The sequence below is a fragment of the Panulirus ornatus genome, chromosome 59 (genome assembly GCF_036320965.1).
Source record: "Panulirus ornatus isolate Po-2019 chromosome 59, ASM3632096v1, whole genome shotgun sequence".
Classification (NCBI taxonomy): Eukaryota; Metazoa; Arthropoda; class Malacostraca; order Decapoda; family Palinuridae; genus Panulirus; species Panulirus ornatus.
In genome coordinates, this window is record NC_092282.1 from 27,339,154 (window position 1) to 27,363,617 (window position 24,464).

General features: G+C 39.7%; 1 protein-coding gene across 1 annotated transcript in view; it reads right to left on the reverse strand.

Annotated features, from left to right (window-relative positions):
* The window catches only part of LOC139767311 (histone lysine demethylase PHF8-like), a 130,308-nt gene that overhangs the window by 67,024 nt on the left and 38,820 nt on the right, over nt 1–24,464 (reverse strand). Inside the window, exons 6-12 of the mRNA XM_071696581.1 lie at nt 19,240–19,438; nt 17,485–17,589; nt 14,207–14,352; nt 7,675–7,870; nt 7,253–7,516; nt 6,883–7,073; nt 2,017–2,166 (exon numbers count right to left, since the gene is read on the reverse strand). Of these exons, the coding sequence (XP_071552682.1) occupies nt 2,017–2,166; nt 6,883–7,073; nt 7,253–7,516; nt 7,675–7,870; nt 14,207–14,352; nt 17,485–17,589; nt 19,240–19,438 (1,251 nt within the window). The remainder of the gene's footprint in view (nt 1–2,016; nt 2,167–6,882; nt 7,074–7,252; nt 7,517–7,674; nt 7,871–14,206; nt 14,353–17,484; nt 17,590–19,239; nt 19,439–24,464) is intronic.

Consider the following 24,464-nt stretch of genomic DNA (forward strand, 5'->3'; position numbering starts at 1 on the left):
ATATGTACATCCTGGGGATAGGGGAGAAAGAATACTTCCCACATATTCCGTGCGGGTCGTAAAAGGCAACTAAAAGGGAAGGGAGCGGAGGGCTGGAAATCCTTCCCTCTCGTTTTTTTTTAATTTTTCCAAAAGAAGGAATGGAGAAGGAGGCAAGGTGAGGATATTCCCTCAAAGGCCCAGTCCTCTGTTCTTAATGCTACCTTGCTAACGTGGGAAATGGCAAATAGTATGAAAGAAAAGAAAGTATATATGTATGTCTGTGTATGTATATATATGTATATGCTGAAATGTATAGGTATGTATATGTGTGTGTGTGGACGTGTATGTATATATATGTGTATGTGGGTTGGTTGGGCCATTCTTTTGTCTGTTTCTTTGCGCTACCTCACTAACGTGGGAGACAGCGACAAAGTATAATAAATACAATGTGGACAGAAGTCTAAGAGCCATAAGTTCTAAGATACGGTCAGGTGCATTACACAAGACAGCTAGAGACTGTGAACAAATGTGGCCTTTTTTGACTGTTTTCCTGGCACTACCTCGCTGAAATGGGGGCAGCAATGCTGTTTCCTGAGGGGTGGGGTGGATGAAGGCAAGCAAGTATGAATATGTACATATGCATAAATGTATATGTCTGAGTGTGTGCACGGATATGTATGTATATGTGCGTATAAGGGCATTTATGTATATATGTGTATATGAGTGGATGGGCCATTCTTCGTCTGCTTCCTGGTGCTATCTTGCTGACATGGGAAACAGAAATTTTTATAAATATAAATATAAATATAAATATAAATAAAATAAATATAAATAAATAAGTTTGATCTATCGAATGCAGCAATGAAATAACCCTTTATACCTTTTATGGATGGGGTTGTTAGGGAGGTGAATGCAAGAGTTTTGGAAAGAGGGGCAAGTATGAAGTCTGTTGGGGATGAGAGAGCTTGGGAAGTGAGTCAGTTGTTGTTCGCTGATGATACAGCGCTGGTGGCTGATTCATGTGAGAAACTGCAGAAGCTGGTGACTGAGTTTGGTAAAGTGTGTGAAAGAAGAAAGTTAAGAGTAAATGTGAATAAGAGCAAGGTTATTAGGTACAGTAGGGTTGAGGGTCAATTCAATTGGGAGGTGAGTTTGAATGGAGAAAAACTGGAGGAAGTGAAGTGTTTTAGATATCTGGGAGTGGATCTGGCAGCGGATGGAACCATGGAAGCGGAAGTGGATCATAGGGTGGGGGAGGGGGCGAAAATTCTGGGAGCCTTGAAGAATGTGTGGAAGTCGAGAACATTATCTCAGAAAGCAAAAATGGGTATGTTTGAAGGAATAGTGGTTCCAACAATGTTGTATGGTTGCGAGGCGTGGACTATGGATAGAGTTGTGCGCAGGAGGATGGATGTGCTGGAAATGAGATGTTTGAGGACAATGTGTGGTGTGAGGTGGTTTGATCGAGTAAGTAACGTAAGGGTAAGAGAGATGTGTGGAAATAAAAAGAGCGTGGTTGAGAGAGCAGAAGAGGGTGTTTTGAAGTGGTTTGGTCACATGGAGAGAATGAGTGAGGAAAGATTGACCAAGAGGATATATGTGTCGGAGGTGGAGGGAACGAGGAGAAGAGGGAGACCAAATTGGAGGTGGAAAGATGGAGTGAAAAAGATTTTGTGTGATCGGGGCCTGAACATGCAGGAGGGTGAAAGGAGGGCAAAGAATAGAGTGAATTGGAGCGATGTGGTATACCTGGGTTGACGTGCTGTCAGTGGATTGAATCAAGGCATATGTATGGGGGTGGGTTGGGCCATTTCTTTCGTCTGTTTCCTTGCGCTACCTCGCAAACGCGGGAGACAGCAAAAAAAAAAAAAAAAAAAAAAACTTTTATACTGATAATCAGATTCCAATTCTCATACATACAGTGGTAAACTGAACCACCAGTGAACACAACAAAAAAGCTTTACAAAATCAATTTAGTGGAAATCACTTAGCAATCACTAGCTTAAAAACCATACAGAAACAATAGCTACAAACTCGAGTTTTATTCTGATTGTGTTTGAAGTTGGTGCTGATGGAACATCTGAGTCTGTGCTGCCTGTACGTCCAAATTTCATACGTACTCCTCCAGGATCTACCAACTTATATGGTGTTACTCCAGGACTATCTGACCAATCATATTCAGTTCTGAAAAATGTAACACTTATATAGGAACTCTTAAGAAAGTATCTACACCAACCTGAAAATACTTCAGCTTGCAAACAACTAAGAACATATGTAATATACATTTCTAAATCATTTCTGTCTTGACAATATAGTTAATAGCAGCAGGTTTTCATGAAAAGTAGGTTTAAGGACAGCAATGGTGCACAAATGAGTAAATAGTTTGCAGATGAAATGAAATTTGAAGCTGTATATCTCTTGTCATGAATCACAAATTGTTAAAAACTTTCATCAACAATGAGTTAAGAGTCAAACTCTTTTGCAGCAAAAAGTTGGTGTTGAAGTAAGGAGAAAAGGAAAGAGCAAGAGACACAAAGGAAATGAGAATAAAGGTTAATGACAGATGAAAGATTGTGATAGAAATGTTGGAAATAAAGTTGACAGTACATTTTTTTTTAATCTTCTGTGACTGCCTAGAGTTGGTGCTTGCAATCAGTGAATTGTAAACTGTAAGTGGGTTGATGAAACCAGTCTAATGGCAGTTGCTGACTGAACAAGGTTTGGCCATAATAACAAGTGAGTTGCTGCAATCACACAAAGATGTTTCACTAAGGGTAAGCGAAGGCTGGTGCTTCCTCAACAAAATCATGAGAGCTGGGTGGGACTAGACCTCTATATTCCAAGGCAATATATATGATAGTTAAAGAGCAATGTTTTGGAGAGAATAGTATTTTCCATTTTCAAAACTTACATTTCTCCATGTTTTGAATCACTGACTTACACTGAATAGTTACCACCTTGCATATCTTCTGGGGGCCCTTCCCTTTTTTTGTATTTACTGTAAAATGTCTGGACTCAAGATTCTGTTCTTTGCTTTGTTGATATGTAAGCATATATCTCTGGATTTTGTTCCATCCTATTTCTTACTTTCATATTTTCTCTTTCACATCTGTGGGATTCCACTATTTCCTTGTTAGTATTTCTTACATTTTTTCAAGTTATCCCCACTGCCTACTACTCTTCTCATTTTTTCCTTTCTCTTCTTTTTTACATACCTGAACATTCTTTTCTGTCTTCTCTTTTCATCAAACCATTCAGCACAACTCTCATGCTCTCCTTACTTCCACATCCCAAACACCCAAAACCAGCCACCCGGTGATCTAAAGCACTCAACAGGATTTTTTCAAGCTATTCCATCTCCTCTTTATCTTTTCCTTGCATGTTATCACTTTCCTATCTGCTCCCTTCACTGACTATCCCACTTCTTCTATGTTCTCAAACTCTTCATCCCCTTCCAAAAAAAATTCTTGTCTTTGAAGTCTGCCAATACTCCCTCACCTCATTTCTTGTTTGCCCTCTGCTTCAGCCCCAGCACCTTCCACTTTTCCTCTTTGCTTTCTTTTGTACATCTCCATATGACTTGCACTCTCTCTCTACAGGTAGTGCCCATACAATTTTTTCCTTTCTCTTGCAAATGAAGCAAATGAATAAGAAGGATTGAAACTTTTTTAGGATTTGAAAAATGAATGCTTTCATGATACTGTTTCCAACTCATTAAAGAGTTTTTAACAAATAATAGCAAATATTACAGAGCAGGTTTCTTTGGAGAATCAAACATATTCGTAATTGTTTCATGACTTTGAGACACTAGTCATTAACAACATGCACACCATCTTAGTCCCACACTAGTGCTAATGTACATTGCACCTTCAGTGCCCAGTAGACAGACTACACAGTTTCTCTAAGCTTGGCAGCTGTCATCATATCTGGCTCAGGCTAGAGTACATATATAGAGATCGACTAAATATAATAGATAAAAGAGCAATTGCTTTGCGGGAGATGAAAGCCGGCAAGGCAGTGAGTTTGGATGGTATTGCAGTGGAATTTATTAAAAAAAGGGGGTGACTGTATTGTTGACTGGTTGGTAAGGTTATTTAATGTATGTATGATTCATGGTGAGGTGCCTGAAGATTGGCGGAATGCTTGCATAGTGCTATTGTACAAAGGCAAAGGGGATAAAAGTGAGTGCTCAAATTACAGAGGTATAAGTTTGTTGAGTATTCATGGGAAATTATATGGGAGGGTATTGATTGTGAGGGTGAAGTCTTGTACAGAGCATTTGATTGGGGAAGAGCAGTGTGGTTTCAGAAGTGGTAGAGGATGTGTGGATCAGGTGTTTGCTTTGAAGAATGTATGTAAGAAATACTTAGAAAAGCAAATGGATTTGTATGTAGCATTTACGGATCTGGAGAAGGCATATGATAGAGTTGATAGAATGCACTGTGCAAGGTATCAAGAATATATGGTGTGGGAGGCAAGTTGTTAGAAGCAGTAAAAAGTTCTTATCGAGGATGTAAGGCATGTGTACGTGTAGGAAGAGAGGAAAGTGACTGGTTCTCAGTGAATGTAGGTTTGCGGCAGGGGTCTGTGATGTCTCCATGGTTGTTTAATTTGTTTATGGATGGGGTTGTTAGGGAGGTGAATGCAAGAGTTTTGGAAAGAGGGGCAAGTATGCAGTCTGTTGAGGATAAGAGAGCTTGGGAAGTGAGTCAGTTGTTGTTCACTGATGATACAGCGCTGGTGGCTGATTCGTGTGAGAAACTGCAGAAGCTGGTGACTGAGTTTGGTAAAGTGTGTGAAAGAAGAAAGCTGAGAGTAAATAAAAATAAGAGCAAGGTTATTAGGTACAGTAGGGTTGAGGGTCAAGTCAATTGGGAGGTAAGTTTGAATGGAGAAAAACTGGAGGAAGTGAAGTGTTTTAGATATCTGGGAGTGGATTTGGCAGCAGATGGAACCATGGAAGCAGAAGTGAATCATAGGGTGGGGGAGGGGGCAAAAGTTGTGGGAGCGTTGAAGAATATGCGGAAGTCAATAACAGTATCTTGGAAAGCAAAAAGGGGTATGTTTGAAGAAAATGGTGATTCCAACAATGTTTTATGGTTGCGAGGCGTTGGCTATGGATAGAGTTGTGCGGAGGAGGGTGGATGTGCTGGAAATTAATGGGATGCCCTTGATTAGGAACTCAGCTGCCTGTACCATCCCAGCTTTAGAAAAAATCATGCTGACAAAAGGTATACAGCTCCAGTATTTCATTCCCCTGCAAACTGTTTACTCATTTATGCACCACTACTGTTGTTAACTCTTTCTTATTCATTAACATGAAATCATGCTGTAACTTTCAAATAACTTCCTGTTACTCCATAGTTTTCATAAAAACTACTCAGCATAGTACCTTCTTCTAACATTACATAAATCAAAACTATATGTAAAAGATGTTTCATGTTGTCCATTACAGTTCCTTACAAACAATCTCTCATACACTACAGGCACTGTTTAAAAAAGGGCAGTAACAGATGAGCTCCCTACTCATTATCATGATACAAACTCAGGATCCCTTTTACTGGGCTCCTGCAACTTTGAGGCCACATTCCACAGAGCAGAGAATCAACGACAGACTCCTTGGAAGCAAGAAGGCCATTGAAGAGACTGACTCCCTTCATTCCTCAACAATCATAAAGCCTTGCTAAAGGTGATGTTTTGCTCACAGTGTAATCATTTGGAAGTGAAATCAAGTAACATAGCCATCCCATACAAGTATATTCAAGGAAGTTTTTTTTTTTTTTTTTTTTTTTTTTGTCGCTGTCTCCCGCGTTTGCGAGGTAGCGCAAGGAAACAGACGAAAGAAATGGCCCAACCCACCCCCATACACATGTATATACATACGTCCACACACGCAAATATACATACCTACACAGCTTTCCATGGTTTACCCCAGTCGCTTCACATGCCTTGATTCAATCCACTGACAGCACGTCAACCCCGGTATACCACATCGTTCCAATTCACTCTATTCCTTGCCCTCCTTTCACCCTCCTGCATGTTCAGGCCCCGATCACACAAAATCTTTTTCACTCCATCTTTCCACCTCCAATTTGGTCTCCCTCTTCTCCTCGTTCCCTCCACCTCCGACACATATATTCTCTTGGTCAATCTTTCCTCACTCATTCTCTCCATGTGCCCGAACCATTTCAAAACACCCTCTTCTGCTCTCTCAACCACGCTCTTTTTATTTCCACACATCTCTCTTACCCTTACGTTACTTACTCGATCAAACCACCTCATACCACACATTGTCCTCAAACATCTCATTTCCAGCACATCCATCCTCCTGCGCACAACTCTATCCATAGCCCACGCCTCGCAACCATACAACATTGTTGGAACCACTATTCCTTCAAACATACCCATTTTTGCTTTCTGAGATAATGTTCTCGACTTCCACACATTCTTCAAGGCTCCCAGAATTTTCGCCCCCTCCCCCACCCTATGATCCACTTCCGCTTCCATGGTTCCATCCGCTGCCAGATCCACTCCCAGATATCTAAAACACTTCACTTCCTCCAGTTTTTCTCCATTCAAACTCACCTCCCAATTGACTTGACCCTCAACCCTACTGTACCTAATAACCTTGCTCTTATTCACATTTACTCTTAACATTCTTCTTTCACACACTTTACCAAACTCAGTCACCAGCTTCTGCAGTTTCTCACATGAATCAGCCACCAGCGCTGTATCATCAGCGAACAACAACTGACTCACTTCCCAAGCTCTCTCATCCCCAACAGACTTCATACTTGCCCCTCTTTCCAAAACTCTTGCATTCACCTCCCTACCAACCTCATCCAAAAATCTGTGATATATGCCAAATGGGATGCACAGAAAATCTCTTCTCTTACTTACTTAACATTGCTTGGATACTCATTCTTGAAGCGGGGATATTCAGGGTCATGAGGTGGAGTACCGCTCATCCCATAGTCTGAGGATGTAAAGCTTAAACCATATGGGTATGTTGCAGTCTTTGGAAGGGTCAATTTGAGTGTTCGTTGTTGATCCTCTGTTAAATTGGCAATCTCTGGACCACCAATTTCCACCTGAAATGAACAAAAAAATTAGAATACCTACAAATATACCAAAACAATACACAAGTACAATTTTCAAAAGATCAATAATCATAATGCCTTTCTATCTATTTCCTGTTTGGTGCCTCCAAACATAACCTACTCTGAAAGATAAAGATTTGAGTCTTAACACTCAAACTTTAGGGGCTTACCTGAGGAGAGTTGACCTTCATGACCTTGACCTTCCTGTCAGGCAATCTCTCCTCTAGTACATTATTGAAGCTGGTTAGATTGGTGTAGTCAATGAAGTCATCTGCTAAAACTTTCTTCTTTCTTCTTTTGGATTCACGTTCTGGCTTAGGCGGATTTAGAGCAATTACCTGCTTCTCAGCACATCGAATTTCTCTTTGGAGGTCTTTAAATAACTTTACAGGATTAATGCCAGGAGGTACTGCCTCAAGTCCACCTCTACCATTCTGGAGAAGAAGGAAATCATGCAAAGCTGACACAGTGTACTTAAAAGTAACAATAGCTAAAAAAAAAAAAAAATACTTAGATCACAATACCTACAAAGTAGTACTGGTGTTATTCATTTTAAAAGCAACAAATATATTTCCAATAACATTTACATTACCTCTCCTCCCCACTGTCTAAGAGCTGTTGCAAGTGCACGTGCACCAGCAATCATGACTGGTGGTACTCTTGTTCCTGCTGCAGCCATATCCCGCAACTCCATCACTAATCTGGATGCAGCGTACCAGCACACACATTCGTAGTGAGGAAATCTAAATTTCTCCGGAGCATTAATCTGCTTCTCAATTTCATAAACCCTAAAATCATACAATAAGCTTTATGAAGAAAAAAAAATTTAATGTGCAGCTTTTATAAACTTTATCAACAAAATATCAATTATGCAAATCCAAAGAAATCAGCTAAACTAAAACTGTGCATAGATCAGTTTAGGAGTACCATGAACTTCATACTGGTATACTGCAATAGAAAAGATGGCGTCTACTTCAATAAACATCAGATGTTATGACCTATCAATCCAGTAAAAAATAACATAGGGCTACACAAGGTAAGAGAGAGGTGTGGTAATATAAAGAGTATGGTTGAGAGAGATGAAAAGGACATATGAAGAGGGGTGATGAAAGGTTGACAAAAAGAAAATGTATCAGTAATGGGGGGAAAACGGAGGAGTAGATCAAACTGGAGATGGAAGGATGGAGTGAAAAAGATCTTCAGTATTATGTGCTTGAATATGCATGAGGGAGAAAGGCAAGAACAAAATAAGAGTAAATTGGAGTAATATGCTATCAATGGACTGAATCAGTGCATATGAAGCAGCCAGGTAAAACCAGTGAAAGGTCTGTGTGGCCTAGTTGTAAATATGGGATTGTTATTTTATTGCATCACACATAACAGCTAAAGAAAGGATATGATAGAATGAGGTCTTTTCTTCATCTGTTCTTGTACTTCCTTACTAATGCATGAAACTGTGAACAAGTCTGGAAAAAAAAGGCCACACAGACTGTTTTCTTGCCTTTTTACAATAAATAATTTCAATCTGATATTTAGATGTATCTTACATGCAATGCTCCCCTCCTAAAAATCATTCATGTATCTCATACAACCTGAATGTATCTCATGAGGAATTGACAATGATTGCTCTATACCTCATTTGAAGATTAATAGTTCTCAGTTGAAATCTGATTCCATCACTTATCCATACAACATCACAAGCAACCTACCACCATGGCCTGCAAAAAATATCACAATCTCATCATCGACAGATTATTAAAGATAGTGCACATACATCATTTGGTGGGCTGCCACATTTACATCACCTCCATTATACAACATCACTCCAATTCATTCTGAACAATATATTCCTTAAACCCTCCTGCATGCTCAGGTACCAAGTACTCACCACCTTTACCATTCCATCCTTCCATCTTCAATTCATTCTCCCCCTTCTCATTATACCCTGACACATAGCATACATCCTCCACAGCACCCACCTTTCACTCTTTCTCTCATGCTCAAATCAGTTAAGCACATCCTCTTCAGCTGTCTCTACTACACTCTTCTTATTACCACATTTCCCTCTTAACCTATCTTTTCTTAACTGATCAACCCTCCCCACACAACATAGTGTATCAAAACACTTCATTTCTAATAAGTTCCAAAATAGCACACTGAAGAAAAAATGCACCATGGGATATGCAACAGGCTGTCACTTGTTTTCCTGATGATTCATGTCCTGCATCACGGTCAGGAATTAATGGACTATTCCTATAGATTCCAGACTCATTCCACTGGGTCCTAAGTTTTCAATTTTCCAACAAAATAAGGAACAGAATAGGGGGCCTAGTGAGGATATTCCTCTAAGGCTCAGTCCTCTGTTCTTAATGCTACCTAGCTGATGCAGGAGATAGCGAGAATGTATGAAAAAAATCTGTGGTGCAATGGACTTTTATAAAAATGTCCATTAGATCCCATACTTAGTCCTGTGGGGTACAAAGGGTCAATTAGAAGCCAAATTTTGACACAACAGTCCATTAGAATGGGCTTTACTGTATTACACTGCATAAATACTGTCTATCCCTGAGGATTGGGGAGAAAGAATACTTCCCACCCATTCCCCACATGTCGTAGAAGGTGACTAAAGGGGACAAGAGTGGGGGCTACAACCCCTCCCCTCCTTGTATTTTAACTTTTTAAAGGGGGAACAGGAGTCATGCGGAGAGTGCTCATCCTCCTCAAAGGCTCATATTGGGGTGTCTAAATGTGTGTGAATGTAACCAAGATGAGAAAAAAGAAGAGATAGGTAGTATGTTTGAGGAAAGGAACCTGGATGTTTTGCCTCTGAGTGAAACAAAGCTCAAGGGTAAAGGGGAAGAGTTGTTTGGGAATGTCTTGGGAGTAAAGTCAGGGGTTGGTGAGAGGACAAGAGCAAAGGAAGGAGTAGCAATATTCCTGAAGCATGAGTTGTGGGAGTATGTGATTGAGTGTAAGAAAGTAAACTCTAGATTGATATGGATAAAACTGAAAGTGCATGGAGAGAGACAGGTGATTATTGGTGCCTATGCACCTGGTCATGAGAAGAAAGATCATGAGAGGCAAGTGTTTTGGGAGCAGCTGAGTGAATGTGTTAGCAGCTTTGATGCACGAGACCAGGTTATAGTAATGGGTGATTTGAATGCAAAGGTGAGTAATGTGGCAGTTGAGGGTATAATTGGTGTAAATGGGGTGTTCAGTGATGTAAATGAAAATGGTGAAGAGCTTGTAGATTTGTGTGCTGAAAAAGGACTGGTGATTGGGAATATCTGGTTTAAAAAGAGAGATATACAATAGTATATGTATGTAAGTAGGAGAGATGGCCAGAGAGCATTATTGGAGTAGGAGAGATGGCCAGAGAGCATTATTGGATTAAGTGCTAATTGATTGGTGTGTGAAAGAGAGACTTTTGGATGTTAATGCGCAGAGAGGGGCAACTGCAGAGATGTCTGATCATTATCTTGAGGAGGCATAGGTGAAGATATGTAGAGGTTTTCAGAAAAGAAGAAAGAATGTTGGGGTGAAGAGAGTGGTGAGAGTAAGTGAGCTTGGAAAGGAGCCTTGTGTGAGGAAGTACCAAGAGAGACTGAGTGCAGAATGGAAAAAGGTGAGAGCAAATAATGCAAGGGGAGTGGGGAAGGAATGGGATGTATTTACGGAAGCAGTGATGGCTTGCACAAAAGATGCCTGTGGCATGAGAAAGGTGGGTAGTGAGCAGATTAGAAAGGGTAGTGAGTGGTGGGATGAAGAACTAAGATTATTAATGAAAGAGAAGAGAGGTATTTGGATGACTTTTGCAGGGAAATAGTGCAAATGACTGGGAGACGTATAAAAGAAAAAGGCAAGAGGTCAAGAGAAAGGTACAAGAGGTGAAAAAGAGGGCAAATGAAAGTTGGGGTGAGAGAGTATCATCAAATTTTAGGGAGAATAATAAGGTGTTTCAGAAGGAGGTAAATAAAGTGTGTAAGACAAGAGAACAAATGGGAACATTGGTGGAGGAGGCAAATGGGGAGGTAATAACAAGTAGTGGTGAATTGAGAGGGAGATGGAGTGAGTATTTTGAAAGGTTTGTTGAATGTGTTTGATGGCAGAGTGGCAGATATAGGGTGTTTTGGTCAAGGTGGTGTGTGTGAAATGAAAGGGTCAGGGAGAATGATTTGGTAAACAGAGAAGAGGTGGTAAAAGCTTTGTGGAAGATGAAAGCTGGCAAAGCAGCAAGTTTGGATGGTATTGCACTGGAATTTATAAAAAAAAAAAAAGGGGGGGGTGACTGTGTTGTTGACTGGTTGGTGAGGATATTCAATGTATCTATGGTTCATGGTGAATTGCCTGAGGATTGGCGGAATGCATGCATAGTACCAGTGTACAAAGGCAAAGGGGATAAAGGTGAGTGTTCAAATTAGAGGGGTATAAGTTATTTTAGTATCCCTGGGAAATTATATGGGAAGGTATTGATTGAGAGGGTCAAGGCATGTACAGAACATCAGATTGGGGAAGAGCAGTGTGGTTTCAGAAGTGGTAGAAGATGTGCGGATCAGATGTTTGTTTTGAAGAATGCATGTGAGAAATACTAAGAAAAACTGATGGATTTGTATGTAGCATTTATGGATTGGAGAAGACACATGACAGAGTTGATAGAGATGCTCTGTAGGAGGTATCAAGAGTATATGATGTGGGAGGTAAGTTGCTAGAAGCAGTGAAAAGTTTTTATCAAGGTTGTAAGGCATGTGTGTAAGTAGGAAGAGAGGAAAGTGATTGGTTCCCAGTGAATGTCAGTTAGCGGCAGGGGTGCATGATGTCTCCATGGTTGTTTAATTTGTTTATTGATGGGGTTGTTTGGGAGGTAAACGCAAGAGTTTTGGAAAGAGGGGGAAGTATGCAATCTGTTCTGGGTGAAAGGGCTTGGGAAGTGAGTCAGTTGTTGTTCACTGATGATAGCGCACTGGTAGTTGATTTGGATGAGAAACAGCAGAAGTTGGTGACTAAGTTTAGTAAAGTGTGTGAAAGAACAACTCTGAGAGTAAATGTGAATAAGAGCAAGGTTATTAGGTTCAGTAGGGTTGAGGGACAAATCAATTAGGAGTTGTTTGAATGGATAAAAACTGGAGGAAGTGAAGCGTTTAAGATATCTGGAAGTGGATTTTGCTGCATGGGGAGGGGGTGAAGGTTCTGGGTGTGTTGAAGAATGTGTGGAAGGCATGAACATTATATCAGAAAGCAAAAATGGGTATGTTTGAAGGAATAGTGGTTCTAACAATGTTAAATGGTTGCGAGGCATGGGCTACAGATAAAGTTGTGCGGAGGAGGGTGGATGTGTTGGAAATGAGATGTTTGAGGACAATATGTGGTGTGAGGTGGTTTGATCAAGTAAGTAGTGAAAGGGTAAGAGAATAAAAAGAGTGTGGTTGAAAGAGCAGAAGAGGGTGTATTGAAACGGTTTGGTCACATGGAGAGAATTAGAGGAAAGATTCACAAGAGGATATATGAGTCAGAGGTGGAGGGAATGAGGAGAAGTGGGAGATCAAATTGGAGGTGGAAGGATGGAGTGGAAAAGATTTTGAGTGATCAGGGCCTGAACATACAGGAGGGAGAAAGGCATGCAAGGAATAGAGTGAATTGGAACGATATGGTATAACGGGGTCGATGTGCTGTCAATGGACTGAACCAGGGCATGTAAAGCGTCTGGGGTAAACCATGGAAAGTTTTGTGGGGCCTGGATGTGGAAAGGGAGCTGTGGTTTCAGTGCATCACACATGACAGCTAGAGACTGAGTGTGAATGAAAGTGGCATTTGTTGTCTCTTCCTAGCACTACCTCACGCTCACACGGGGGGAGGAGGGCGCCATTTCATTTGTGGCAGCGTGGCAGCGGAAATGGATGAAGGCAGCATGTATGAATATATATATATAAAAAATAAATAATATATATGTGTATATATATGTGAATAAGAGCAAGGTTATTAGGTACAGTAGGGTTGAGGGTCAAGTCAATTGGGAGGTGAGTTTGAATGGAGAAAAACTGGAGGAAGTGAAGTGTTTTAGATATCTGGGAGTGGATCTGTCAGCGGATGGAACCATGGAAGCGGAAGTGGATCATAGGGTGGGGGAGGGGGCGAAAATTTTGGGAGCCTTGAAAAATGTGTGGAAGTCGAGAACATTATCTCGGAAAGCAAAAATGGGTATGTTTGAAGGAATAGTGGTTCCAACAATGTTGTATGGTTGCGAGGCATGGGCTATGGATAGAGTTGTGCGCAGGAGGATGGATGTGCTGGAAATGAGATGTTTGAGGACAATGTGTGGTGTGAGGTGGTTTGATCGAGTAAGTAACGTAAGGGTAAGAGAGATGTGTGGAAATAAAAAGAGCGTGGTTGAGAGAGCAGAAGAGGGTGTTTTTGAAATGGTTTGGGCACATGGAGAGAATGAGTGAGGAAAGATTGACCAAGAGGATATATGTGTCGGAGGTGGAGGGAACGAGGAGAAGAGGGAGACCAAATTGGAGGTGGAAAGATGGAGTGAAAAGGATTTTGTGTGATCGGGGCCTGAACATGCAGGAGGGTGAAAGGAGAGCAAGGAATAGAGTGAATTGGAGCGATGTGGTATTCAGGGGTTGACGTGCTGTCGGTGGATTGAATCAAGGCATGTGAAGCGTCCGGGGTAAACCATGGAAAGCTGTGTAGGTATGTATATTTGCGTGTGTGGACGTGTGTATGTACATGTGTATGGGGGGGTTGGGCCATTTCTTTCGTCTGTTTCCTTGCGCTACCTCGCAACCGCGGGAGACAGCGACGAGGTATAAAAAAAAAAAAAAAAATATGTGTATATATGTATATGTCTGTGTATGTATCTGTATGTGTACATTGAAATGTATCGGTATGTATATGTGCACGTGTGGGCATTTATGTATATAAATGTGTATATGGGTGGGTTGAGCCATTCTTTCATCTGTTTCCATGCGCTACCTTGCTAACGTGGGAGACAGTGACAAAGTATAATAAATTAAATAAAATACTGCCAAACTTTGGCTTTATGCAACCAATGCAAATGACATATTATAAACACTGCTGAACTTTCATAAAATACTGAAACATATTTCACAGTATGTACTTACTGAAGCTGAAGATCAATATTGTGAGAATGAAGAAAGTTCCCACCAAACACCAGTGTATCAGTGGGTGTGAGAACTGCATGGATCCAACCAGTGGGGATGAATAGAGTTTCACCTGCCCGTACCACACATCGATAGCAAGTATCAACCTGGCCAGGTAAATAAAAGATCTAATAATATATATAACTGGTATACCATCCTTCATAATTATAATAATTAACAACCATTAATCATTTCCAAGCCTAGTCAAAACTATCCCTCATCCTTTTTATTTATATCTATTTATTTATTATACTTCGTCGCTGTCTCCTGTGTTAGCGAGGTAGCACAAGGAAACAGACGAAAGAGTAGCCCAACCCATCCACATACACATGCATATACATACACGTCCACACATTCCCAGGTATTTCTTTTGCTGTGATGATTTTGTGACTACCCTACTGAGTTACTCTGTTTAAACTGTTACTCTTAGTACCTTCTATTAGTTGTCAGGCATATATCATAATGCATCTTTCTCTATGACTCTCAAGACTGAAGAGTTCAAGCTATGTAAACAGTGCTTATGGCTGCTATGTTTGTTAATGGATGGGGTTGTTAGGGAGATGGATGCAAGAGTTTTGGGCAAGTATGCAGTCTCTTGTGGATGAGAGGCTTTGGGTTGGGAAGTGAGTCAGTTGTTGTTCGCTAATGATACAGCGCTGGTGGCTGATTTGGGTGAGAAACTGCATAAGTTGGTGACTGAGTTTGGTAAAGTATATGAAAGAAGAAAGCTGGAGTAAATGTGAATAAGAGAAAGGTTACTAGGTTCAGTAGGGTTGAGGGACAATGTGAATAAGAGAAAGGTTATTAGGTTCAGTAGGGTTGAGGGACAAGTAAATTGGGAGGTAAGTTTGAATGGAGAAAAACTGGAGGAAGTGAAGAGTTTTAGATATCTGGGAGTGAGTTTAGCAGCGGATGGAACCATAGAAGCGGAAGTGAGTCACAGGGTGGGGGAGGGGGCGAAGGTTCTGGGAGTGTTGAAGAATGTGTGGAAGGCGAGAACATATCTCGGAGAGCAAAAATGGGCATGTCTGAAGGAATAGTGGTTCCAACAATGTTATGTGGCTGCGAGGCATGGGCTATAGATAGAGTTGTGTGGAGGAGGGTGGATGTGTTGGAAATAAGATGTTTGAAGACAATATGTGGTGTGAGGTGGTTTGATCGTGTCAGTGATGAAAGGGTAAGAGAGATATTGGTATGAGGTGGTTTGATCGTGTAAGTAATGAAAGGGTAAGGAGATGTGTGGTAATAAAAAGAATTTGGTTGAGAGACCAGAAGGGGTGTATTGAAATGGTTTGGTCACATGGAGAGAATGAGTGAGGAAAGATTGACAAAGAGGATATATGTGTCAGAGGTGGAGGGAATGAGGAGAAGTGGGAGACCAAACTGGAGGTGGAAGGATGGAGTGAAAAAGTTTTTGAGCGATCGGGGCCTGAACATACAGGAGGATGAAAGGCAAGCAAGGAATAGAGTGAATTGGAACGATCTGGTATACCCGGGTCCACATGCTGTCAATAGACTGAACCAGGGCATGTGAAGCATTTGGGGTAAACCATGGAAAGCTTTGTGTGGCCTGGATGTGGGAAGGGAGCTGCAGTTTCGGTGCATTACACATGACAGCTTGAGACTAACTGTGAACGAAAGCGGCCCTTTTTTTTTTTTTCCCCTAGCACTACCTTGTGCGTGCACAGGGGGAGGGGGTGCCATTTCGTGTGTGGCAGGGTAGCAATGGGAATGGATGAAGGCAGCAAGTGTGGATGTGTACAGGTGTATATATGTATATGTCAGTGTATGTATATGTATTTATACATTGAAATGTATTGGTACGTATATATGTGTGTGTGGGTGTTCATGTATACACGTGTATGTGGGTGGGGTGGGCCACTCTTTCGTCTGTTTCCTTGCGCTAACTCGCTAACGTGGGAGACAGCGACTAAGTATAATAGAATGGAGTGTTTACTGCTACTGAATCACATTTTTCATCCCTAATTTTCTGTAACTAATTTCTTTCTAACTTAGTGTTTACATAAATTGGTACACCACACTCTTCACCTTCATGTCTGTCTGCTCAGAAGGTCTTTTAACATTAAGAGTCAAAGATCTCATAGCATTCTAGTTACATCATTCTGAATTCTCTCATCCAATAAAGTATCTGTTGGACTTATAACTAATATATCATCTTCACTTGTAAACTCATCAAGTGGCTCTTAGTTTTGATTTCTGGCATAAAGCTTATAACATTCACATCTAATATCCTTCTTATTTATTCATCTTTCTTCCCCTATTATCAGTATCTGTTCTTCATTCATTCTATTTCCTTGTCAGAAAAGTTTAGGTTTGCTGGGTTCCTTAACATTTCCTTACCACCTTTGCTCAAAAAGTTTGGTTTTATGGTACTATTGCTACTCCCATAAGGATACTTATTTAATATTTCAATTGACTCACTTTCTGTATTTCTCAATATTTTGCTTCCATCATTCTTATAGTATTTTCTGACTCCAATTGTCTACTTTCATTTTCCTCTGCTCTCCACGTTCTGTTTCACCTATTTCATATTCTGTTTGCTTCCCTCCTTGTAACCATTCTTCATCAGTGCATATGTCTGCAAATTTTTGGATGACTGAACTTACATTTACCTTTTCCTACATCCTTTTGGGTGAAAACAAACATACTAAATCATCTTGATGCATAGTAATAGTTGTTCATTTCTTCATGGGTTAGATCTGCAGCTTCTCATGAGGTACTGTTAGCATGACCATTTTACTTCTAAATCAGCTATTCTATACCTTCCCTATCAACTTTGTAGGTTAGTCCACTTCCTTCAAGTTAGATTCTGAATCCATGAGAATCCAGCAATTCTTCAAAATTCAATCGTTACAATCGTAATCAGTTTACATGGAATCCATTTAATATAAAAATGTAAATAAAGCAATGTAATATTTTTCAACAGTATGAAAAATGTAAATAAAACACCAAGATATTTTTTAACAAAGCTTCAAAATATCAAATGTCTTAATTTTCACATAAGAATGATAGTAACAGGAATACCATACATCACAGTGTTTATTTAGGAACTGCATTACTTAATTCATTCTAGTACAGATGATTAAAGTGTAGAGCAATATGTCAACTAACACTTGATAAAAGCTTATAAAAGCAAATGACAAACAATATGCTGGATAAAACTAAGTCTGCTGAACCATGACTATCACCTGACACTGAAAATAATAATATGCATTTACCTGATCTCCAAAAAACATCTCTGATTGGTTGTTCGCTTTCATCCATCTCTGATACAAAGCAAGATTGGCAGGCGTTGGCTTGATTAAATAAAATACCTTTTCTCCCTGAAAATAAAATATAAATATTCATGAAACAGCATCTGGAGTGGATGGTACTGCAACTGAATTTCTTAAGAAAGGAGGTGAGTGTTTTGATTAGTTAGGATTTACAATGTACATATATATGGATCATGTTGAAGAAGATACAGAAGGGATGGAAACTGTACTGATCCTTGGGGAAACCACTACAGAGTTTGAAGATTTTTGGGGTGAATCCTTTGTGAGTGACTCTGAACTACCACCTTTTATCAATGATGAGAAGAGAGCAGCATGAACCCTTTGAGGATGTGTCTGGGAAAAGATTTGAACGCTTCTTTGATGGCTAATATCACTCACAATGTGCGGAAGGGAATTACATTTGCCTGAAGGCATCCAGGATGTGTTGAGTAAGATTTATGAGCAGCATGGTAGTGGAGTGACAGGATCATGCTGTGTGAGACTGGACTATTTTGCTTGGTGCTGTTGTGGACCAGCTTTTCAAAGTGTGGATTATGAAAACAAAGTGGTATAGATGATAAGAGGTAAGCAAGCTTTATGTGTGGAGGGTTTTAGGAAAGGTACAAAGAAGGGACATTTCAAAATGTTTTAGGATTTTTCATGTAATTTTTGAGATTGAAAATATCTGTCAGTGTTTGACTGCAACCAGGAAGAAGTGTTTTATGTGGAAATTTATGTTGTCAGGGCCTAACAAATGAAATTCTTTAAGGTTCTACTCGATTTCCATTCTTTTTATAGTAACCAACATGGAACTGGCAAAATATGTCCAATCAAGGCCATCTTGGGTGACAGATAAAAGTAAAAGAAAAACAAGAAATCAATCAGGACTCTGCAAGTGTTTGTAGATAAGACTCTTAAAGGAAGAAAGGTTATATGAAGAGATAAAGACAAGAGAGGGAAGAGAATTCCAAAGCTTAGCTGCTTGAGGGAGGGAGGAGGCTAATTTATGAGCAGTGCTTTATGAACATGTTTAAGTGATCTTTGGGAGAATGGATGTTGTTGGACTGAGTCAAAGGCACTTTTTGTATGGGAATAACACTATTCATACTAAGCCCTGATAAAACCACAAATTCATCAAAAAGAGAAAAGTCACACCATTTAGTGCATTCAAACACTGTAATAGTTCTTCAAAACACCAGTAAATCTTCCATAAATACTGTAGAGACACCCAAAAATTATTTTTCTATTTTTCTTTTTCACGTATACCAATATGCAACAAAAATATGTTATTCTACAGCTCTTTTTCTTGCTTCATTATACCATTCTCTTGTGTATAACAAATAACTCTGTTTTAAGACTACTGAGAAAGAGTTCAACTGGAGGGGCTCTCTTCAAAGCAACTGTCTGAACCATATACAGAATACTTTAACAAGTGTTTAGAGTTTTGTTGTTGGTCTTCAATACTTGGAAGCATTCAGACAGTAGAGGCCATGTACACTAAAGGTAATTTCTGCATCCATCACTTTTTTGGAGAAAAGCAGTATGTGATAAAAATTCTTTTCCATCCTATCAAACTAATGGGTACAATGAAACTAATGGGCAGTGGAAAAACAGTTCAAGAAAATTCTTCATGCACTATCTTCTATAAAAAAAAAAAAAAGACATGATAGTGGTACGAAGGTGAAGTACACATAATAAAAAGAAAAATGAAAGACTTACCCAAAGTACATGATACCATACAGAAGTACCCCCGAAGTCTATGTGAAAATCTGTGTAAGAATTTTCTACACCTATAAGAGCATATTTTGAGACGTTAGGGCGAGATAACGGGGGACCAGGCGGAGGATCTGTTGGCCATGAACTCGTTACCCAACACAGTTTGCGGACAATACATGGTGGCTCCACCAGCTGACTCAAGCTGTAAAAATTAATGTTGACCATGAAAAAAAATCACCATTAACAAAATACTGAATGTAGTGGCTTCTATATTCTGAGACAGAGACTGTAAAGTTTTCAATATAGATAATTTTAAAGAGCTCTGCATTTCACACAAGGGATGTGTTTCTGTAAATTGCTACATTAACAATCTACTTTAAATGAAGCCAACTTTACAATACAGAATGTTAAAACAGAATACACTCCTAAGGAATACTTCTGGACATAATTTCCCATATGGTGTTCTGTGTGTTACTTAAAATACACTTAAGAGTACAATGTGACACAATAAAGCATTTCACCGACAACCAAGGAATTTCATCTAATATTCTATTGCATTAATACATCCAAATTTGTGTCAAGACTAATAATTTTCTAAATTTTTTCAAGTCACTGGCACAATTACTAGATGCTGAGCACTCCTTATTCATTTTAGCAAGCAAATAACACAGTTTTAAATAAAAAAAAAAATCTTCCATACTTAGCTCAAACTTAGCAGGTGAAAGAAAAAGTGCTGGAAGACTGACGAGTCAGTTGTTTGTTTAACTTCAGATGCATTAACTGATGAAAGATACATGAATACAACAGTGTTTCCATTCACTAGTACTTTAAAAAGCCAAGTGTTTTAATGTATGTTTACAAAGGGAAGCAGCTGTTTATTAATCTCTTAATTTTGATATAAGGAAAAGCTGTTTTAATTTATCTGAGACAGCACTGGCAAATGAATGCCCTAATCAATGCCACATGGTGGGTGAGGGGGGTCTCGGAGCAATAAAGAATAGGTGAAGCGGTGGTTATTTGGAGGGCAAAAATGGGTACATCTGAAAGTAGAGTAGTCCCAACAATGTTACATGACTGCAAGGCAAGGGCAAAAGATAAGGATGTGTGGAGGAAGGTAGAGGTGTTGGAAATGAAATGTTTGAAGACAGTATACAATGTAAAGTGGTTTGAACAAGTAAGTAATAAAAGGATAAGAGTGAAGTGTGATAATAAAAAGAGTGTGGTTGAATGAGCTGAAAAGGGGGTGCTAATAAAATTTGTACATAAGGAAAGAATGAGTGAGGAGAGGTTAACAAAGAGGATGTCAGAAATGGAGGGAACAAGGAGACCAAACTGGAGATGGAAGGATAGAATGATAAGAGATTTTCAGTGATCGAGGCTTGTATGTGCAGGAGAGTGAAAGACATGCATGGGATAGAGTGCACTGGGATGATGTGGTATACTGGGGTCAACATGCTGTCAATGGACTGAACCAGGGCATGTGAAGTGGCCAGGGTAAACTATGGCAAGATCTCTGGGCCCTTGTGGATGTAAATAAAACAAAGTGTAACATGGAAATGTATCTGCATATCAGGTATATTCCCACTTAGCACGCTTCACTTCAGGTGGATGCTTCCTACACAGATATGCTGACCTCTCTAAGTTAAGAGGTCATCATTCTAAGACCTGTCAATCATTAAGGATTGTTTTTGTGCAGTGTGTACAATTTTAGTTTCACTAAGAAAGTCTATAACTACAAAATCTAACAATAATGTTCATAGAGCATTGTAGTTAGTACAAATAATCAAAACAAACTCTGTATATCAATACAATTTCAACAGTTTTAAGTGACCCAAGTATCTATAACATATCAGTACTGTATTTCTTGACAAGAAAAATCTTAGAGGAGTAAAAAAGACATCTCATTCGTCATTGCATAAAAAATCCAAAGAGAGAGGGAGAGGTAAAGAGCATCATCCTGTTGCTACTATGCTGTGAGGTTTTGTATCTGGGATAACAGGCTGTTTCTAAAACTATGGAATGGGTAAGAAGAGGTACAAGGTCAGTAACAGTCTAGTCTCTGGTGTAGGCCAATAAGCAAACATCAAATGTGGAATTCATATTATGTACTTCTTCATTCCTTGTCTATGGGTGGAACTCCCCTCCATGTAACCACAATTAAAGATTTATACATGATATAGGACCTGAACTGGGAAACAATACATCAAAAACCAATATCTCATTAATACCCTAGCATATCATCGGTAACCTAGTTCAGGATATGATACAAAGGGACAGCAGAATTTTGTCATTTACCCCAATGCAGACTTGAGGACACATTGATTTGTAAAAGGAATGCCTAAGGCCCCAATCCCCTCACTGTAATTTAAAGAAATGTTTTCATGGCTACGAAACATGGCCATTTTGGTAGCAGGCTGGAGAGGGATAACCTTAAAATTACATGTGGGCTATCTACGACCACAAGTTCACTAGCATATCATCAGAAAACAATCCTGGGCAAAAGACTTTCCTAAGCATGAGTGGTTTATCTGACAAATCTAATCATTACTATTACCTTTTATTTTCTCTAGGGTCTCACTGAGGATAGGGAGGCTCTAATTTGGGTGCACTTCATATGACAGGAAGAGAGTGAATGTAAGGAAATAAAACCATTTCATCGAATGCTCCAGGCACTTCCTTACTAGCATGGGAAAAAGCAAAAATATGAAGGAAACTAGTCTGGGGAAAGCCTTGTGCAAAATGAGATGTGACAAGGCAGCTGGAGTGAAGAGTACTGCTGGTGAATTTCTTAAGAAGGAGACATTGTAGATCACTTTGTTAGGATTCTCAATGTATGTATGGATCATTGTGAGGTACCAGAGTATAAAGGCAATGAGGAAAAAGTAAATATTCAAATTCAAGAAGTAAAAGTATGTCCAGCTTACTTGGTAAGTTGCATGGAAGAGTATCAGACTGGGCAAGATTACTGTGGTTTCATGAACAGTGGTAGTGGAATATTGTGGTTCAGGTGTTTGTTTTGTAGAATTTGTGCGAGAAATATTTAAGAGACATGAAAGGATTTGTATGAGGCATTTATATATCTGGGGAGATCATATGACTGAGTTGAGAGATGCTTTGTAGTTGGTGTGGTAGGAAGCCATTAGGAGAGGGGAGGAGTTTACATCAAGAGAATATGGCATGTGCACAAGAAGATAATAAGATAAGCAGTTCCAGGTGAAGGAGAGTCACCACAAATGTGTGTGCTATCATTATGGCTGCTAATTTGTTTAAGGATGGGGTGGTGTTGAAAGTAAATGCAAAATGTCTTGAGACAGGAAGGTATGCAGTCTTTGGGGGTTAAGGGGCCTGGTAGGTAAGTCAGTTGTCGTTTGCTGATAACAAGGCACTGATGGCAGATTCAAGTGGGACAATGAGGAAGCTGGTATCTATGTCTGGGATTGTGTATGAAAGGAGAAAGATCAGGTGTATCAGTGCAAAGAGACAGGTTAGTTGGGGGTATCTGAAAGGAGAAAACTTGGAGGAAATGAAGCATTTTAGATACCTGGAAGTAAACATGGCAATGAAATAAGTAGGCTAGCCATAAAGTGGGTGAGGGGTCAAAGGTTCTGGGAGCATTAACAAATGTGTGGAAAGGTCACTTTCTGGGAGGGCCAAAATGAGTATGATTGAAGGCACAGTAGTCCTAATAATATTGTATGAATACAAAACATGTGCTATAAATGAGAGTGTATGGAAGAGGGTAAATGAATTGAAAATTAAATGTTTGAAGACAATATGTGTGAGGAGGGCTGACTGACGAAGTGATAATAGGATAAGAAAGGTGTAATAAGAAGCATATGGTTAACAGAGCTGACAAGGGCGTGCTGAAATGATTTGGACATATGGAGATAATGAATAAAAGAGGTTGACGATGAGGACATATACGTAAACAATGGAGGGGACAAAGAGCAGTGGGAGACCAAAATGGAGGTGGATGGATGGAGTGAATAGGATTATGAGGGCTTGGGGCCTTACCATGCAAAAGGGTAAAAGGCATGCACATGATAAGAGTGAAATGGAGTGATGTGGTGTACAGGGACCACATGCTGTCAATGGATTAAACCTGGGCAGTTGAAGCAGCTGGGGGAAACCACAGAAAGGTGTGAGGTGTCTGTGGTTTCAGTGCATTATGCATGAGAGTTAAGGAATGTATGTAACTGAGTGAGGTCTTGTCTTTGTCTGTTCCTAGCATCACTTCACTAATGAAGAAAAAGGCAAATAAGAATGAGAAAAGTATACATACTTCCATGATTGCATACAGCCCTTCTCTAAAATTATTTATATCAATCATATGTGTGCTTCTTTAAACAGTCTGATAAGAAATCTCTTTATCAAATGATTGTGGACTTTTCAAAAGCCCTTATTTTCATAATACTCTACAAAGAGCATTTTCAACATATCTCCCCTAAAGTTGTCGACATTTCACTCTATGAATATCCTTCTTCAACCTGCTCTTCTCAAATGGCGGAAGAGAAAACCAGAACATTCCCATCCTAATGAGAAAACACATGATTGCTCAAACAACTCCTTCAGCAAACTGATGTTACATTTCTTCACATCAAAGGAGCTCTTCTTATATATGACACTGAACATACAATCAACATTTGACTCAGCAGCCAACATAATTCACACCATTTCTTCTCAATCAATCAATCAATCATACATCAGCACATGAGTGGGTTATCTGTGTTACCCAATCCACAAAAGGACATACCAGCCATATCCCTAAGGCTGTGACTTCTTTTATCAGCCGCATTCACCAGGCCGTTACTTGCATGTCCACATCACCAAGATAAGTCTTGCTCAACTCTCAACCAGACTTTTTCCTGAAGGAGCTCTCATGGATGTAGAGCGAAACGTTGACAACTCCTATGGAGACCTAATATACAGGCTCCCTATTGTCACCTGTAAGAAAATAAGGGTTTTAGAAAAAACCCACAAACAGGTGATACAGAGATTTACCCCAGACTGTTTAATGAACATGTGTAAGAAAAGAACTTCCGCCTTTTGCTCAATACATATATCTATCTGTCTATCTATCTCTTTCGCCTTTTGCTCAATACATATATCTTTTTGTCTATCTATCTATCTATATCTTTGATGCCTGCTCCCCATTGGAACTCCCTTAAGGGGGTGGCCACAGCAACAGTCTCCATAACTACTGAACTCCAGAGCTGCTTCTTGGCTTT